This window comes from Myotis nattereri (genome assembly GCF_964212035.1).
Source record: "Myotis nattereri genome assembly, chromosome: 2".
NCBI classification, from domain to species: domain Eukaryota; kingdom Metazoa; phylum Chordata; class Mammalia; order Chiroptera; family Vespertilionidae; genus Myotis; species Myotis nattereri.
Genome location: NC_138076.1, coordinates 167,845,542 through 167,865,331, shown reverse-complemented (window position 1 = coordinate 167,865,331; position 19,790 = coordinate 167,845,542). Strand labels below are relative to the sequence as shown.

Genomic DNA, 19,790 nt, shown 5'->3' with positions numbered 1-19,790 from the left:
CACCATTTCTCTCTACTTATACCAGCAGGGATTATTTTAGCAGCCGATTGCCATGTCATTCGTCTTAGACTGACTTGTTTGGTGTGCGCAACAGGAAATATTTCGCTTTCGTAGAACAAGAAAAGTAGGTTTATTTGCATTACACTTATTAATTTGTGCAGTTATTCAGTGTCTGGTAAGTTAATGTTCAAGAAAAAATACTAATTTTTATTAAAATGTTCCATGATTTTATGTTAACAATTACTCATTTATTCCAGCCCTTTGTATTCAGCATGTTTCTATCGAAATAAGCCTGTGTTTCTATGAAAATTGAAGCTTTTGTTTTTTTGCTGCCCACATAAACTTAAACCTTGTTTATTTGGCCCATGTTAGCCTTTGAGTTTGACATGCTTGGTATAGACACTTTCTGGCCAATAGAGGATCAACTTCCAACATAAGGAAGGCATTTGATCTTGCGTTGGAGCACAGCAAAGGAGTGAGTCACCTAGGCCCATAACCTTTGCAAAGAACGGTGGTTAGCATTCTCAGAGAGCCACTCATGGGGGACAACTACCTCCAGGACAAAGGTTCAGGGGCAGTTTTATGGGCCAGGCTCTGGACCAGCAGATCCAACTGCTATCAAAAGTCTCTCCTGCTCTGGCCGGGTAGCTCAGTTGGTTAGAGCATTGCCCCGATAAGACAAGATTGTGGGTTTGATCCCCCATCAGGGCCCATACAAGGAGCAACCAATGAATGCATAAATAAGTGGAATAACAAATGGGTATTTATCTTTCTCTCTTCCCTTCCTTCTCCCTCCCCTCATCTCTCTAAGCATGTCCTTGGCTGGGGATTAAAAATAAATAATTTTTTTAAAAACCTCTCCTATGCATAAACCTCTCCTATTCACTGGTGAGCAATAGGCCTTGGTTGGCAACCTGTGACTCTTGAGAAGACTACTTTCTGGGCTGCAAATGGAGGATCATGCCAAGATAGCAGAGTTACACCCATCTGCCATCTGTGCCACAGCTTCTCCCCAAAGCACAAGACCTTACTATCATATTCTTTATTTCATATAGGCTACCTGTCATCAGCATTGCCCATGCCCCACCATCTTCTGTTCCTGTGACAGTGTACGCATACGTAGGTGGGTTTATGCAGACTGAGATGCAAAGTTACCCTAATATTGTGAGAGCAACTGATAAGTAGAGATGATTGCTCCCCATAGCCCAAGTTCTTCCTAAGCAGGTACACAAGATTCCCCATATATTGAAGCAATGTTATAGTGATCCAAGAACCTGCATTTTTGTTGAAGGAAAATCAATGGAGTTCTGTCTCTACCAAGATTACCTTAATCTCAACCTTGAGCTTCTGACCCCAACCTTCCAGAACCAGCTCCAGAGAACCTGAGTTTTCCTAAAGCTAAAACTCCCAGGACTCTTATAATGTCAATTGAATTTGGAAGATAATTGAGTGGATAATGCGTTTCTTCTAGTCAAATCTGCAAGCATACCAGTAGAACTGTGGAACACTTATCTTTCATTGATTAATAGAGATGATCTTATGTTTCCTCTTGGACCACTGTACTCTGGGCAATCCCCTATTAAACTACCTCTCAATCCAGGAAAATGTATTTAAGAGCATAGAGGTATATTCCTTGGCCCATATGCTTACTAAACAGCTAAGCCTTCCACATTAGTCTTGATGAGGTGTTAGTGGATCTGAAGAAGACTCCCAGGATTGTCTTACAAAATGATTATTTATCTTCTATGCTCTGATATCCCCCAAAATGTACTTCTTTAAGGAAAGAAAAATATTATCTGTTGCAAGCTGGAGGCTGCATACCTCAGCTAAAGAGTTTGTTTACCTCTGCCCTAATCAAAAGTGAGAACCACTGTCTTAATCCAGTGCTCTTTGTCAGTAACTTTGATATTATTGGCTGGTGGAGGCTGCTGTCTCCAGGAGTCATCCCTTCCCAGCTAGAGCTAAAGATAACTCTCCAGTGCAGACAATGGTTTCATAACTAGGCCCAAGGACTGTCCTCATGGAGCTTACATCCCAGTGGTGGAAGACTGTCTATGAGGCCAGCATTACTATCATACTAAAACCAAAGACATCACAAGAAAACTATATATCAACATCTCTTATGAAGATAAACACAAAAATCCTTAAAATATTAGCAAATCAAATCCAAAAAGTATAAAAAGAATTATTCATGATGATGACCAAGGGGATTTATCTCAGGAATGCAAACATTCAAAAATCAATTAATATAATCCATCATGTAAACAAAGCAAAATAGAAAAATCACTTGATCATATCAATATATGTAGAAAAGGCATTTGACAAATTCAACACTAAATCGTAACAAATTCTCAGTAAACTAGAAATATAGGGGAACTGTCTCAACTTGCTAAAGATTACAAAAAACCTACAGCTAACATCATACTGGCGAAAAACTTGAAGCTTTTCCACTAAGATCAGGTACAGGGCAAAGATATTCCCTCTCATTGCTCCTTTTCAACATTTTACTGGAAGTCCTTGCTAATTCAATAATGCAATAAAATGAAATAAAAAGTGTACAGATTGAGAAGGAAAACATAAAACTGTTTTTTTTTCCACAGATGATATGATCATCTACGTAGAAAATCTATAGCAAGTTTGCATGATAGGTTAATATGTAAAAGTCAATTGCTTTCCTATATATCAAAAATGAACATGTGGAATTATAAACTAAAAACACAAATACCATTTTATTAGCAGCCCAAAAGTGAAATAATTAGGCATAAATTTAACAACATATATAAGATCTTCATGAAGAAAACTACAAAACTGATGAATGAAATAAAATAAATACATAAATACATCCTATATAATAAAACTCTAACATGCAAATCGACCGAACAGAGGAATGACGGGTGGAATGACCAGTCTCTATGATGTGCACTGACCACCAGGGGGCAGACGCTCAACACAGGAGCTGCCCCCAGCCTGCAGGCCCTGACTGGCATCAGTGGTGGGGGCCAGCGAGCTGGTGGCACCAGGCCAGCCAAGGCGGGTGCCAGCTCTGCCTCCGATCATCACCCCACCAGTCGCCCCACAAATCGGCCCAATCACCGGCCAGGCCTAGGGGCCCTACCCGTGTACAAACTTCATGCACTGGGCCTCTAGTAAATACATAAATACATAAATAAATTCCATGTTCACAGATAGGAAGACTCAATATTGTCTAGAAGTCAGTTCTTCTCAACTTGATCTACAGATTCAATGCAATCCCAGTCAAAATCCCAGAAAGTCACTTTATGGATATCAACAAACTAATTCTAAAGCTTATATGGAAGAGCCAAGACAATATTGAAGGAAAACTAAGTTGTAGACCTGATACTGTCCAACTTCAAGATTTACTATTGAGCTACAGTAGTCGAAACAGTGTAGTACTGGTGAAAGAATGAATAAATAGAGCAGTGGAACAGAATAGAGAGCCAGCCACAGACCCACAGAAATATAGGCAACTATTCTTTGACAAAGGAGCCAAGACAATACAATGGAGCAAAGATAGTCTTTCCAACAAATGGTGTTGGAACAATTGGACATGTGCACAATAATAAATGAATCCAGATATAGAACTCCACCCTTCACAAAAACTAACTCAAAACAAGTCCTAGACTTCATGTAAAATGCAGAACTACAAAGCTTCTAGATTAGAAGATAACATAGGAGAAAACCTAAATGACCTTGGGTTGATGATGCCTTCTTACATACAACATGAAATAATTGATAAGTACAACTTCATTAAAATAAGTATACAATTTAATTTTTTTACTACTAGTATATTCATAGAATTGTGCAGTCACTCTAAGTTTAGGACATTTTCTTCATCATCAAAAAAAAATCCTTGCCGTAACCGGTTTGGCTCAGTGAATAGAACGTCCGCCTGTGGACTGAAAGGTCCCAGGTTCGATTCCGGTCAAGGGCATGTAACTTGGTTGTGGGCACATCCCCAGTGGGGTTGTCCAGGAGGCAGCTGATCGATGTTTCTGACTCTCTGTCCCTCTCCCTTCCTTGCTGTAAAAAATCAATAAAATAAAAAAAATCCTTTACTCATTGGCAGTTACTCCTTGTTTTCCTGCAGCCCTGAGTAATATAACTGCGAATCTACTTTCTATCTCTATAGGTTTGCCTATTCTGGACATTTCATATCAATGGAATTATATATGTGGGTTTTTGTGACTGGCTTCTTCCACTTAGCATAATGTTTTCAAGGCTTATCTATGTTGTAGCATGTATTAGTACTTCATTCTTTTAATTGCCAAGTAACATTCTATTGTATAGATATGACACATTTTATTTATCCACTCATCAGTTGATAGACATGTGGGCTGCTTCCATTTTTTTTTTTTTTTTTTGCCTATTATGAATAAAATTGCTAATGAGCATCCTCCATGTTTAACATTTTGAGAAACTGCCAACTTGTTTTCCATATTGGCTAATCTACAAAGATTTTAATTTCTCCACATGCTCTTCAACATTTGTTTTCCTTTTTTAAAATATATTTTTTAAAATAAATGTCAGAGAGAGGAAGGGAGAGGGCAAGAGATAGAAACATCAATGATGAGAGAGAATCATTGATGCATGCCCCACACTGGGGATGGAGCCCACAACCTGGGCATATGCTCTGACCAGGAATCAAACCATCACCTCCTGGTTCACAGGTCAATGCGCTCCTTTAAAAAAAAAAAAAATCCTCGCCCAACGATATTTTTCCATTGATTTTTAGAGAGAGTAGAAGAGAGAGGGAAAGACAGAGAGAATGTCTATGTGAGAGAAGCACATCAATTGGTTGCCTCCTGCATGAGCCCTGACCAGGGCCTAGGCCAGGAAGGAGCCTGCAACTGAGGTATGTTCCCTTGATCAGAATCAAACCCAGGACCCTTCGTCCTTAGGCCGACACTCTATCCACTGGGTCAAACAGGATAGGGCTCCTTTTTATTTCTTTCTGTTTAATAGCCATCCTAATAGGTGTAAAAGGGAATCTCATTGTGGTTTTGACTTGCATTTCCCTAATGATTAGTGATGTTGAGAACCTTTCCATGTGTTCATTGGTTATTTGTATCTCCTCTTTAGAGAAATGTCTATTCAAACCCTTGCCCATTTTTTTGTTTGTTTTTAATATCACAACTTTTTTATATTCAATAAACAGAATATACTTTTTAGATTAATAATTTTATTTGTTAGAGCAATTTTAGGCTCACAGAAAATTCAGCAGATTGTACAGAATTTCCATATATCCTCTCTCCTCTGTTCAGTCTCCCCTATGATTAACATCTTGCACTAGTGTGGTACATTTGTTACAATTGATGAACCAATATTGATACATTATTATCGACTAAAGCCCATAGTTTACATGAAAGTTTACTCTATGTATTGTACAGTTCTGTAAGTTTGACAGTCATGATGTAGTGTAATCATCATTATACAGTGGGGCCTTGACTTACGAGTTTAATTCGTTCCGAGACCGAGCTCGTTAAGGAGCTTGTTAACTCAAATTACTCTATCAACTCAATGCAAAAAAATCAGCGGAGAGACAGCTGGTATCTCAAAAAACTCGTTAGTCGGGACACTCTTAAGTCAAGGCCCCACTGTAACATCATACAGATTAACTTCACGGCTCTAAAAATCCCCTGTGCTGGACCTATTTATCCTTCCCTCTGTACTCCAAGCCCGTGGCAACTACTAAGCTTTTTACTCTCTGTATAGTTTTGCCTTTTCCACAATGTAAGTTGGAGTCATACAGTATATACCCTTTTCAGACTGGCTCTTTTTACTAAGCAATATATATTTAAGTTTCTTCCATTCTTTTCTTGGCTCAAGGGGTCATATCAAGGTGGGGAGGTCTTACCTCTTGGTATTCCCGTTCCTAGCTAGATTTTCTGTATTTTCTCTTTTTATCGCTGAATATTTCATTGTACAGATGCACCACAGGTTGTGTATCCACTCACCTTTTAGGGGACATTTTGGTTGCTTGCAGTTTTTTGCAATTAGGAATAAAGCTGCTATAAACTTTATGTTCATGTTTGTGTGTGAATGTACTTTTCAACTCATTTGGGTAATCACTGGATCATGTGGTTAGACTATTTTAGCTTTGTAAGAAACTGCCAAACTGTCTTTTAAAGTGACTTGACCGTTTTGCATTTTTACCAACAAAAAATGAGACTTGCCTGCACATTCTTGTCAGTATTTGGTATTGTCAGGGTTTTTGTTTTTTACCCATTGTAACAGGTGGTAGTATCTCACCAATTTAATTTGCCATTCCCAAATGACATATGATGTTAAGCATCATTTCATGTTTATTTGACATCTCTATGTCTTCTCTGATGAGGTAAGTGTTCAGATCTTTTACCCATTTTTAAACTGGGTTATTACCTTTTTAAAAAAATACTTTATTGATTTCAGAGCAGAAGAGAGAGAGAGAGAGAGAGAGAGAGAGAGAGAGAGAGAGAAACATCAGTGATGAAGGAGAATTATTGATCAGCTGCCTCCTGCACACCCCCCACTGGAGACTCAGCCAGCAACCGGACAGGTGCCCTTAATGGGAATAGAACCTGGGGCCCTTCAGTCCCCAGGCCGACACTCTATCCACTGAGCCAAACCAGCTAGTGTGGGTTATTAACTCTTTATTATTGAGTTGCAAGAGTTACTTACATATTCTGGATGCCCATCAGTCCCTTATCAGATATATGATTTGCAAAGTTTTATTCTCCTTCTAATGAGTTGTCTTTTAAATTTTTTGATGGTAACATTTGCAGCACAGAAGTTAATTTTGTGTCGCCAATGGTTTTATCTCCTAATGACTTGCATTCCTATCATTTGTGGCCAGAAGGTGTAGGTGCAGAAACAAAAGTAAGCTAGACTGGGCTGTGGAAACCGCAAGGAAAGAGATGGCTGAGGAGAGGCACCGACGCAAAGACGTGGGTGGAGCAGAGGAAGGAGTAACGGGGATCTGAGTGAAAGATGCACCGGTTGCTCTGGGAGTACTTGACCCATGTTCCCAGGGGGATCCGCTGTGCTTTGTAGCCCAAAGGATATGCTGGCTTCGCCGCCAGAGTCCTGCACCCTCTTCTACTGCAGACTTGGGACAGGGCTATCCCGGCAGGGGTCTTGTCTCTTGGAACTCCCATCCGTAGCTGACTATCCTGTATTTCTCTGAGAAAGGTAACGCACATGTAAAGGGAGTGTTTGAGGTCCCTCTATAGTAAATACCAGTGTTGAATGTTCCTCGAGGGCTGGGACTCTGTTTCATTTATCTTTTCATCTCTCAGCACCTAAAACCTGGCACACAGCCTTCCAGTAAGTGTTCGCTCAGAGAGAGGTGGGAGACCATAGATAGGGCCAGAGGGAGGGGTGACTGTTAGTTGCCAAGGATGCTAGAATGCAGTAAGTCTTGGAGAGTCCGGGCTAGGAGAAAAGTTGTCTCTGCTGACAGCAAGAGAAGCCACTAAATAATTTCTGATTCCTACTGTCTACAGGAGCTGATGGCTCCCGAGAGCGGTGTGGGGGCCCGAGAACTCTCTGGAGAGTGAAAAAACTAAAGCCCTTGTCACATCTGAGCCGCGTTCATAGCGGGAGAGGGAGGAGGAGAGAGGCGAGCAGGCGGAGGCGGAGCCTCTTGGCCGGCCCCTGCCAGTGGAGGTTGGGAAGCCTCGCCTCCTTCTCCTCCCTGGTGCCTCCACCTGGCTCCTCCCCTTGTTCGCCAAGCTCCCCTCCCCCCTTCTCCAAGGACAGTGTGCAAGCAAGCCGCGTCCGAGAAGAGCTAGAACAAAAAGGCAAGAGGGGCCCTTGGGTATCAGGCGAGGGGGAGAGCTGAGAGGACGTGGAACTGACCGTTCTGGGAGGAGGCGGCGGGGAGAACGGAAAGGAGCAGCAGGGGCATCAGAAGCCAGCGGGGGGATGGGTAGAGTCATGAAGAACCCTGCGCCCCTGGGCTCCCACGCACAGCCCGTTCCCTGGGAATCAGGGATGGGTGCAAGGTGCTCGGACCTTGTGGCTCTTGGCTGGTAGGCTCCTATCCTGGCACTCACCCAATTCAAATCAGTGCACCTACGAGGCTGACTCCTATTCCCTCCCTCCTGCTTCTCTACACACGTGATTTTATGTTTAGGTTTTAATATTTCTTTATTTTTACGTGTGTGTCACTGTGGATCTATAAAGGATGCTTCTGTTTGAATCTGCGTGCATTTCTGTGTCCTGTGCCTGTATAACTTAGACATGCAGAAGAAGCTGAGCAGTTTTTTTGTGTGATCAGCACTACTAACCTCCTTGCTATGGTGAATTCTCTCCCTCACTGAAGCCTTCAGGTGTTTTGGTCTTTTCTTTCCAAATTTTTACTTTCCTATTTGCACCAGCCACTTAGTCCTTCCTTTTTTGAGAACAGTAGACATTTGGATGTGAATGTTAAATAGGAGATAGTCTCTACCCACGTGTTTATATTTCTTTTAGCATTTGGTTTCTTTGGTCCTTTTTGTAGCTGTATGTGTTAGAAGTACAGATAAGATGAAGCTATATCTGTATCTGAACATATTTAAAATTTTTCACATATTTGTGTGCATTTTGTGTTGTTCGTCAGTTCACTAATGCTTTCAACAAGTATTTGTTGAACTCCTGTTACGTGCATAGACTTCGCTAGACTTTGGCAGGCTGTGGGAGAGTTTTAAGAACTGGACATGAACCCTCCCTGGGTGAGTTTTTAGTCTAGTCAGGGAAAATGGCTTTAGTAATCATCTAGTTCAGGGGGCTGTAAACTTTTTCAGTAAAAAGACATATGGTAAATATTTTAGACTATGCAGGGCATCTGGTCTCTGTTGCAATGATGTACTAATATTCTCTTGTTGTAGCACAAAAGCAGTCATAGATGATACATGAAAGAATGAGAATGGTATGGACACTGAAATTACAATTTTATATAATTTTCACATGTCATGAAATTGTTTTTTCAACCATTTTAAAATGAGAAGGGCTGGATTTGGCCTATGGGTTGTAATTTGCGTCTGACTCCTGATCTAGTCTAACCTTCTTTTTAATAAATAATGTGCAATTACAATACTACAGAAAGTTGTAATTAAGTGCTACATGAATGATCCAGGTCCAGACAATATGATACTAGAGGAGGTCCAAAAAGGAGCCTTCCTTGACCTATGGTCATCAGTGAAGGCTAAATAGGTTTGATAGGGGTGCAACTAAGATGGGTCTTACATGATGGAGCAGGATATTGACCTGTGGAACAGGCCCAGAGATCAATAAGGAACTGCATAGCCTTCTGGAAAAGGAATGCAGTGTGTCCAGGCACAGAAGTGGGAAGGAGCAAAGCATTATTCAGGTGATGATGAAACAATTCGTGGGAGCAAAGGTTCAAGCTCTAGGCAAGGGCTAGATCTTGGAAGTTTTGAATGCCAACCCAAGAAGTCTGGACTTATCTGTCAGCGCTGATCATATGAAGTATGTCTGTGAATCTGTGTCTTTTAATAACACTCTGTGTGAATGTATGTCTTCATGAGTCTCATTGCATGCATTTTATTGGCAAGTGTGTGGATCTGTGTTTATGTGACCTATGTCTTTATCGGCAGTTACCCTATTTTCCCAGATGCACAGCAGAAACATGATTTGTGCTTAAAGGTCATCACCCACTGTTCATGTGAGTGATTCTTCTCTCCACTGAGGCCTCAGAGGCCTATCACCTTCCATGGAGGTTTATTTTGTGTCTCTAATAGAGTGGACAAGGGAAACACAAGGAGAGGGAGACCAGCTATTGTGGTAGGTAATTCAGATGGAAAGAGACAGTGAGGATAGAAGAGACTAGAGTGATAATAAGAAGGGAGAATAGCCCTAGCCGGTTTGGCTCAGTAGATTCTGGTCAAGGGCATGTACCTTGGTTGCAGGCGCCCCCCCCCCGCCCCGCCCCACCCACCCCCCTTCCCTGGCCCAGGCCCTGGTCAGGGTTCGTGCAGGAGGCAACTAGTCGATGTGTTTCTCTCACATCAGTGTTTCTCTCTGACTTTCCCTCCCTCTTCCACTCTCTCTAAAAGTCAATGGAAAAATATCCTCAGATGGGGATTAACAAAAAAAAGAAAAAAGAAAAAGAAGGGAGAATAAGAGGATTTGGTAACTTTTGATTCTGAGAGTAAGGAGGAAATAAATTTTAAAATACAAGATTTGAGCCTGGATAACTGGGAGAATGATGATTCCATTGGCATTTTATGGACACAAAAGTATGTCTTATGTGTTCCTTTGAGAGAGATAAGCCCCAAAGACAAAAATATGAAGGTGCTCACATGTTGTGTGCACATATCTGAGTATGTGTGACAGTGATTTTGTGTTATTCTTCTCCTTTGATTGTATGTAGTGTGAGGGGCAAGGGCTGAAGACAAAGGATCAAGAGATGTTCAGGAGGTGAAGAGCCTGAGGGGGATTGGAAAAACCATAGAAAGCCCCTAACTATATGATGACGGGAGAAGATTTGACTTTGGGTGGTGGGCACATGGTGCAATATACAGATCTTGTAGCATAGAAACCCACACCTGAAAACGTGTATGTTCATGTTGACCCATGTCGCCCCAATAAATTTAATAAATAAATATTTAAAAAATAATAGTAAAAAGTAAGTCCCTAACCCAGGGGTGGGCAAACTTTTTGACTGAGGGCCACAATGCATTCTTAAACTGGACCGGAGGGCCGGAACAAAAGCATGGATGGAGTGTTTGTGTGAACTAATATAAATTCAAAGTAAACATCATTGCATAAAAGGGTATGGTCTTCTTTTTTTTTTTTAGTTTTATTCATTTCAAACGGGCGGATCCGGGCCCGTAGTTTGCCCACGGCTGTTAACCATTCCTTAGCCTGACACTGTTAACATGCCCAAGTTCTAATGCACCTTTAAACCTTAAAGTCTAGTTTCCCCTTAGCCCAATTCCATACCACCCAGCCCTAATCTTAACCATAATCCAACCTATCTTTGTTTTTCTGCTTTCACTTTGCTGGGTCTCATCTGATTCCTATGCTCTGCAACAGCCCTTCCCTTCATTAAAAGGAAGGATCCGTAAGGCTAACTTAACTTTCTCCTTCCTTTTTCATTTCTGCCCAGTCAATTGCTCTTCTCCTTGACCTTTGCTTATTCTACAAATAGGCTCCAATTGGCAGGATCAGCCAGGACTTTTGTGGTCTCGGGCTTGATGACTGTGACATTTCAGCTTGTCACTCTGGGGATGTGTGCCTCTCTTTTGGAAGAAGTTCAAGCTCTCAGGCTGCAAAGCCCAGACTCCATTTAGTGAGAGAACCTGACTGAAGTGGCTCTGTCCAGTCTAACAGCCACTTCCAGAGCTCATAGCACCCCGGTCCAGCTGTGTCTTAACTGGTCACTATTTGCATTCTAGACTGGATCATGACCCATGAAGAGCATCATGCAGCCAGAACCCTGGGGGTCGGCAAAGCCATCGCCGTGTTAACCTCTGGTGGAGATGCCCAAGGTAAGGAGGAGGGCCCTGCTTGGTTAGAGACAAAAACATGGCTGATGGGACCCCTTGAGCTTCTTGACTCCCCTTAGCCTGTAGAATGAACTATCCTCCTGTTACAGATTCACACTGGAATCTTGGGTTTTCCTAAAAATCCCTCAACTGCTTTGGATTTTATTTTCTCTACTTTTATTTACCTAAATCTTCATAAAACTTCTTTCCAAATTTCTCTGAAGATGTGGTCCATTTTGGTCCTTTGGTACCTAAAAGACTGGTGTTGTCTCAAAGAACATTGGAAAGAAAGGGACTGATGATATACAGCGACTGAGGAGGCAGTAAATAGATTCACTTCAAGTACCGTGGGAATGTTGGGAAAAGGAGGAGACCCAGAATTGGTATTTGGTGGGCTCCAGCTACAGATTCAGGATTAACTTTGATGTCTACAGAATTTCTGCACTGACCAGGGCCAGGCACCTCACTCTTACAGCACATGTCCTTCTACGAGGCAGAGTTCTGCTCCGTTCTCTGTTTTCTCTGGCCTTCCTCCCCTTCCATCCCTTTAGCCCTTGAACACACAGAACAGCAGCAGTCATTCAGTGCAGATCCATGGTGGGGGTGGGCAGTGGGCAGAAAGCCAGAGGGAACCCATTTCTGAGTTACGTATAAGAAAAATCAGGACTATGGAAAATGAAGCGGGAGATAGGGGATGTGTGATTTATTTTACTTTTTCCCCTCCTTTGATGATCTTGTATATTCTAACTTAATACGTTGAAGAGAGGCAGAATCTCTTTGAAAGGGACTCCCGGACACGGAGACTGTGATGAGAAAGAGAAAGAAAGAGATTTCAGCTAGTGTCCCCTTCCTCTGCACCACTCTCCCTAGGCTTTCCGAGACTTTGTGGTAAGCACGCACTTTGTACAGAGCCCTGTCTCATATGTTGTAAAGAAGGTGATTTCCTTTGGGAACTTACAGTTTAATGAGAAAAGATGTAATACATTACTAGAACGCCTATGTAGGACACATAAGTAGCAATTATCAAGTGGGCTTAACCCAGTAGACTCCGCTTATACAATGAAAAGATAGGATTAACCAGGGAAAACTTCACAGAGAAGATAGATTTCAAGAAACTGAGCTCTTCATTCAGCTAAAGTGCTTAGAACAGTGCCTGGTACATAGTAAGTACTCAATAAATGTATTACTAATTAAATAAAGTGAATAATTGAGCATCTGCCATGTGCCAAGCAGGATGCTAAGCACTAGGACGACATTCATGAAGAAGTCACACATTGTCTTTGCATAATGGTCCTTCTTGTTAGTATGCTAGACTTTAAGCATCTTTTTAAACTAACACTTATTTAGTTATAGTTGGATATATATTATGAATAGGAGAATGCTAGAATGAGGAAGCTGAGGAAGGGGGACACAGAAGCCCGGGTTTAGGAATAGTGGGGAGATTAGAATGCAGAGCCCAAGTTGAGGCTGTAGAGACTGTTGACCTGACTCTTGCCACTTCACTCTTCTCTCCTGGAAAGAATCCTGTGCCAGTACTGAGCTCTTCAACATAAACTTCGAGTGTTGATCCTAAAACTTGGGTAGGATGGCCTGTGGAATGGGTCAGACTATCGGAAATGAGGACCTGGTAAAAGTCCCAAATGAGTCACACAGAGTTGTGACATTATGAAAAAGAAGATCTCTCTGGAAAGGGAAAGAAGTAAGAGGGGAAAAAAGGCTTAGGATTTAACGTGGGTCTAAGAGCAACAGAGCCCTTTCGGCATCTGCTCCTGAGCAGAGAGACCCTCCTGTTCTAGAGATGACCACCCCTGTGTTAAACCTGTGTGAAGGGGAGGGTCATCTTCCGTGAAGGCAGGGGCTGTTGACAGGCTGATTTCCGGAAGGCCCACCGAGGACAAGGCCCATGGGATCCTATGACAGGATCAGTGTACCCAGGGAGATGTCTCACTGTGAGTCCACATACTGTAGTATCACAGGCGCATAGCATTAGGCACCAAGAGTGGTAGAGGATGAAATTCTAGGAAGGCGAGGAAGTAAAGAGAAAAGTCACAGTAGAGCTGAGAGGTCCCAACTGAAGAAGCAGCTCAGATACAGAGGCGGCCTGCCCAGGGATAAGTTTAACGGTGCCTATTCTCTCAGGGAGAGAGCACAGAAGTGTGTTTCCCCTGGAGGCTAGGGTCACATGGGAAAGTGAGGTTGGGCTCTGTAAAATCCATGGAAGTCATAGCTCTGTCATTCCCTGAGCCTTAGCAAAGCTAGTAACCTCTTAAAGTAGAAAAGTGGCCAGGAGTGAGGAGACATCCTGAGCTCAAAAGTTGGGCTGATTAGATACTAAATCCTAATTCTCTTCCCAGCCCTGCGCCCCTAAACCATGCCACAGTGGCCTTAGGAAATCGGCATGTTCTGTCGGAAAGGACCTCAGTCATCTGCTCTAGCCCTTGTCTTCAGACCGGCAGTCCATTTAATTAATTTATTTTATTATTATTATTATTATTATATTTTTTAATCCTCACCCGAGGAATAAGGATTTTTAAAATTTATTTCTAGAGAAAGTGGAAGGAAGGGGCGGGGGGTGGGGGAAGAGAGAGAGAGAGAGAGAGAGAGAGAGAGAGAGAGAGAGAGAGAGGAAGGGAAGAGGAGGGGAGGGGAGGGGAGGGGAGGGAAGAGGAGGGAAGGGAAGGGGAGGGGAGGGGAGGGAAGAGGAGGGAAGGGAAGGGAAGGGAGAGAAACATGAAGTTAGAGAGACACATCAATTTGTTGCCTCCTGCTTAGTGTCCCGCCCAGGGCTGGGGATTGAGGTACATGCCCTTGACTGGGAATCGAACCCAAGATCCTTCAGCCTGTGGGCCAATGCTCTAACCACTGAGCAACCAGCCAGGGCTAGGCAGTTCATTTAAATGCATGTTCATTCTATTTTTACATGTTTACAAGAGCAGGGATTCTATTATCTCTCTGATTGCTATTCTAGGAGTTATAATTTTCAGTAACATATTCATCAGAAAGAGTAATTCACATCTAACAAACATTTAGTCCTCTTATTTGGAGTTAAATAATTTTTCTCTTATTCAAAGTTCAGTTAAGGTAGAAAGAAACATTTTAGTTTCCGCTTTAAAAAAGATAGTGATCAAGTCATATATTAGTTTTATTTCTATCTTGTAGAGAACCATCACTCATAGTTCTTCTTCCCAAAGCCTCTTTGCAGCAGACTGTAATTGGAGACTCTAAAAAATTGCATGCTTCTGACGTTCTCCAGAGCCCCTCCTAGCTGTACCCAGAATACCCCTGGATGCTGCCTGTAATCTTATCCTTCATCTTGCTTCTAATAGGTCAGACAGCTGCTCATAGAGAGCTATTTAGGACAGCATGGAACAGCCAAGGGGAGCCTGGCCAGGACTGGGCTGGGCCAGAATAGGCCACTGAGTTTGGATAGCAGAGTCCAAAGAATTACTGGGACTCCCTGGTATTAACTATCTATACATCCTGGTCTGTGATGTCTAGAGAACTAGGAGTTTGAGACACAGGGCCAGGGACACAAAGAGGGTCCTAAAACTTGATTTATAAGAAAACACTCAACTATCCATTTAGAAGTGGGAAAGATGACCTCTAGAGGTTGGTAGGGTTGAGGTAAGAAGAAGGCAGAGGGAGGAGAGAAGAGAAAGAATCTTCTTTTCTTGTGGGATTTTTCTCCTGCCCAATGGACTTGGATATTTTGTGCCCACCATCTGTTGTTTCCTTTACACTTAAAACCTTTTACTTATTTATTTATTTTTAAATATATTTTTATTGATTTCAGAGAGGAAGGGAGAGGGAGAGAGAGATAGAAACATTATTGTAGAGAGAGAATCATTAATTGACTGCCTCTTGCACGCCCCTACTGGGGATTGAGCCCACAGCCCCGGCATGTGCCCTAACGGGTAATCGAACCCTGACCTCCTCGTTCATAGATTGATGCTCAACCACTGAGCCATACCGGCCGGGCACACACAGGTTTTTCTTAAAGCTTCTGAGAAGCCCCCTCTCTTCACAGACTTTTCAGTTTTGTTTGTTTTTTTTTTTTTTTTTGAGACTTTTCAGTTTTGATTCCTTCAATTTGAGGGTGTTAACTCAGACCTCTAGCCTTCACGGGGCTTTGCCTCAGTGATGTCATAAATAAGCTTTGATATCAGTGCTCACCGATGACCTCTTGTTGGCATGCCCAACCTTGCGGCTGTTATTTTAATTATCAGAAGCATTAGACACTGTTCCCAGGTCTTAAAACTGTCCCCTGTGGCTTCGAAGACGTTGCTAAGCCCTGGGCTCCTTTTGTCGTTCTGGTTGCTCCTTGGAGTTTCCTTCATGGATTCCTCATCCCCTGCCCGTTCCTTCAATGTTGCTTTTCCTCAGGGTTTCTTCCCTTGCCCTTTTCCCTTCCAATTCTTCATAGTCTCTTGAGACAGTCTCTTCCAAGTTCACACGCTGTCCCACAGGAACTCAACTCAAAATATGAGTGTGTCATCCCCACCCCATCTTCCCAAATCAAAACCTGCGTCTGCTCAGTTAACTGCACGCAATTTACCCTTTGTGAAAGTCAGTCATGGGCATTTCCTCTTCTTCCACAAAACTTGGAAATCTAATCACATTGCTGATTAGATATAAGTCCTATTGCTTCTGTTTCCTGAGTGTCTCCTGTCCAGTATCTCTGTTTTGCAACAAATGTCACTCTCTCAGTCTAGAACCTCATCATTTTTTTGCCTAGGCTATTTGATGGCCATCCTAGTGATTTCTAGGCTATCTGGTGGCCATCTAATCCTAGCGATTTCTTTTTCAGTCTGTCCTCCACATTGCCAAAGCCATCTTCTGATATGTCGATCTCATCCTATCCCTCTACTGTCACGGTGCTTCAATGATTCTCCATAGTCTATAAATTTATTTTTTGGTCACAGATCCTTTTAAGAATCAAATGAAAGCTGTGGACCTTCTCCCAAAAGAAGTGCCCATGCCCGCAAAAGCATTACCCACGGATCCTTAGTCAAACACTGGCCTACAGAATGAAGGCCACTTTCTCATACACAGGTGCCTGCCCACCTGTGCAGCTTCATCGCTCACCACTTCCTATTTTATATTTTATTCTTTATAATACTGAATTACCTAAGGTTATTCATTGAAACTCGCCTTTATTTGTGTTATTCTCCCTGCCTGGGACATTTCCCCCCAAATTGTCCACCTGACAAAAAGGTTAAATGAAAAATTATCCTTTAGGTCTCAGCACAAATAGTCTTTTCTGTACAGCGTTCCCAGACTTCCTCCTAGCAGCTGAAATGCTCCTTCTCCTTGTTCCCACTGCACTTTGTACAAATCTCCTTCATAGGGACCCATATCGTCACCATATTATAATTCTTCATAGGTCTTGAGGACCATTACCAAGCACTTTATCCCTATATCCCCAACCCTGTGTTCTTCTCTGCTGTATCCCCAATGCCTACATAGTGCCAGGAACATGATGTGTATTCAATAAATATTTGTTCCATGAGTGAATGGACCTCCAATATGATTTGGTGCTTACAGCCATATCAGCCTAAAAAATAAAACACCAACCAGAAGAAGACATCTGGTCTTTCTTTAATATATTTTATTGCTTTTTTACAGAGAGGAAGGGAGAGGGATAGAGAGTTAGAAACATCGATGAGAGAGAAACATCGATCAGCTGCCTCTGTCACACTCCCTACTGGGTATGTGCCCGCAACCAAGGTACATGCCCTTGACCGGAATCGAACCTGGGACCCTTGAGTCCGCAGGCCGATGCTCTATCCATTGAGCCAAACCGGTTAGGGCCATTCTGGTCTTTTTGATTCTCTTCCTTTCCAGAGAGCTTTGGGTTATGCAATAGTTTGTGATGGATTCTGGCTTCTCTAGTGCTCACTGGTAGATGGTATTTCCCCAGGTAGGGTTAAGGAAGATGCAAGTCGATTTTAGATTGAAACAAAAATACATACTGGAATATCTTGAATAAGAAGTTGATCTCTTATGGTACTATGATTCCTTGACCATCACCTTGAGTCCCTCCTCACATTATAAGCCAGAGAATCTCAACTGTGTGATACACATTGTAACATACAACTCAAATGACACTAAAAAGCTGTATATGTGTGGAGACAGGTCACTGAGCCTCAGAGAGTCATGTCTTTGTCCTGAAAAGCCTACCAAAGCTGGATGTATGTCTAAATTCAGTGCAGAAGGCAAAGAAAAACCTAGGACAGCCATTGAGATTAGGAGGGCATAGCATGGAGGTCAGTAGTGTTGGTGTAAGTATTTTAGGACTTGGATTTAAATCTGAGCTTTTTAAGAGTACTAGCTCTGACCTTGACCTCTTGGAACTTCATCCAAAATTTGTAAAATGGAGGCAACTCTAGGGTTGTGGATGGGATTAATTGAGATGACGTTTGATAAGCACTTAATAGTGTCTAATACAATAAGCATTCAAGATTATTATTCCCTAGATTGCCCTGGCAAGGAAAGATAGGATTTGGGGGGAGGGAAAATGAGGTGAGTATCTGGAGCTACATTAACATTGAGACTTGGATGAGAGGAATATTCTAGATTTAGAAAAAAGCCTAGCCCAGCAAGTGTGGCCCAGTGATTGAGCATCAACCTATAAACCAGAAGGTCATGGTTCGATTTCCCATCAGGGCACATGCCCAGGTTGCAGCTCTGTCCCCAGTAGGGTGTGTGCAGGAAGCAGCCGATCAATGATTCTCTCTCATCATTGATGTTTCTGTCTCTCTCTTCCTCTCCCTTCCTTTCTCTGAAATCAATACAAATATATATATATTTAAAAAATAGGGGGAAAGTCTGGCCAGCATGGCTCAGTAGTTAAGTGTTGACCTATGAGCTAGGAGGTCACGGTTCGATTCCTGGTCAGGGCACATGATCAGGTTGCAGGCTCAATCCCCAGTGTGGGGAAGGCATGTAGCAGCCTATTAGTGATTCTTTCTCATTATTGATGTTTCTATCTCTCTCTCCCTCTCCCTTCCTCTCTGAAATCAATAAAATATATAAAACAAAATAAAATACAATAAAATAGGGAAAAGAACTGTCTCCTATCTTGGATTCCAGGGCTGCTTTTCTTAGAAGTAACCTCTTTCTCACTTCTTTCTTTTCTCCTTGCAGGAATGAATGCTGCTGTCAGGGCTGTGGTCCGAGTTGGTATCTTTACTGGTGCCCGTGTCTTCTTTGTCCATGAGGTTGGTTCTCTACTTTGTTCTCCATTTCTTTTTTTGCTATATGCTTAACCTTCTCCTTTCCTCTCCCCACTTTCTCTTTCCTTACCTCCCAGTTACATTGCTGTGTCTGATTTGTCTTGGCTCCCTCCCCACTCTCAGCCTCAGTAATGATGGTAGGACCCAGGGATCTGTGGATCGGGTCCTCATGTTGCCTGTTCAGTTTAAAGGAAGAAGTACCTGTCTTCCCTCCACCTCCCTCCAAAACAGAGAGAGAAGCTGAAATGAGTTAGCATTTCACAGCAAATTGAGTATATTCAGAGACAGAGCTGTAGGAGGAAAGAGTCTCACTAGATTTCTGTAGTTTGCCCAACTTTCTGAGGTTCTAATTCCTCTTTGTTTCCCTTCCTTTCGTTTCCTCTTGTTCTTTGTCACTCTTCTTTAGGTAAGGTCTAGCTGTCTTCTCTTAAATTTAATAGCTTCTTGTCTTTTCAAGTCATATTCCTCTCCCTCCCTCCAACATCCCCTTTTCTTTTCCTCCACTGTTACCAAAACCATCTGTTATCTAGTTCCCCTGGGAAGCAGATTAGAGGAAATGGGATGAGCCAAGAATAAGAGGAATTAAGATTAAGTGTTAGGAAGAACATAAAAAATGGGAGAAACTAGAAGAGGGTATTGAAAAAGTTGGACTGTGTTGGTCTCACAAGTATCCAGGAATCTGTAATGGGAGCAGGTGACTTCATTCTTTGAGAACCTCTTCCCAGGTTCCTGTCTTGATCCTGGGAGTTTAGGGGGAAGCCTAGCAGAGACTGAATGGGTCTGATGTGCCCCACAGGGTTATCAAGGCCTGGTGGATGGTGGCGAGAACATCAGGGAAGCCACCTGGGAGAGCGTTTCGATGATGCTTCAGCTGGTACGTTCTAGAAGACATTTGTCCCATGTTTTGTCCTTGTTTCACCCCATGCTGCTTTGGGCTCATGGTTCCCCCAGTTCCCTGCCATGTGGTGTGATGAGAAGGGATTCAGTGACAAGGTAGGGGCTATGCTTGACCTTTACTCATTGCATTTGAAAGTATCACCCTGGTTTCCTAAAGTGGGATAGAGAG

General features: G+C 42.5%; 1 protein-coding gene across 2 annotated transcripts in view; it reads left to right on the top strand.

Annotated features, from left to right (window-relative positions):
- Nucleotides 1–19,790, top strand: part of PFKM (phosphofructokinase, muscle) — a 42,464-nt gene that overhangs the window by 8,276 nt on the left and 14,398 nt on the right. The window contains exons 1-4 of one of the 2 annotated variants that reach the window (XM_081082700.1): nt 7,746–7,799; nt 11,400–11,492; nt 18,636–18,709; nt 19,521–19,598. In XM_081082700.1, coding sequence (XP_080938826.1) covers nt 11,408–11,492; nt 18,636–18,709; nt 19,521–19,598 — 237 coding nt within the window. In that variant the 5' untranslated portion in view covers nt 7,746–7,799; nt 11,400–11,407. Of the gene's footprint in view, nt 1–7,745; nt 7,800–11,399; nt 11,493–18,635; nt 18,710–19,520; nt 19,599–19,790 lie in introns of those variants that run through there. The other variant, XM_081082701.1, reaches the window with a different exon arrangement.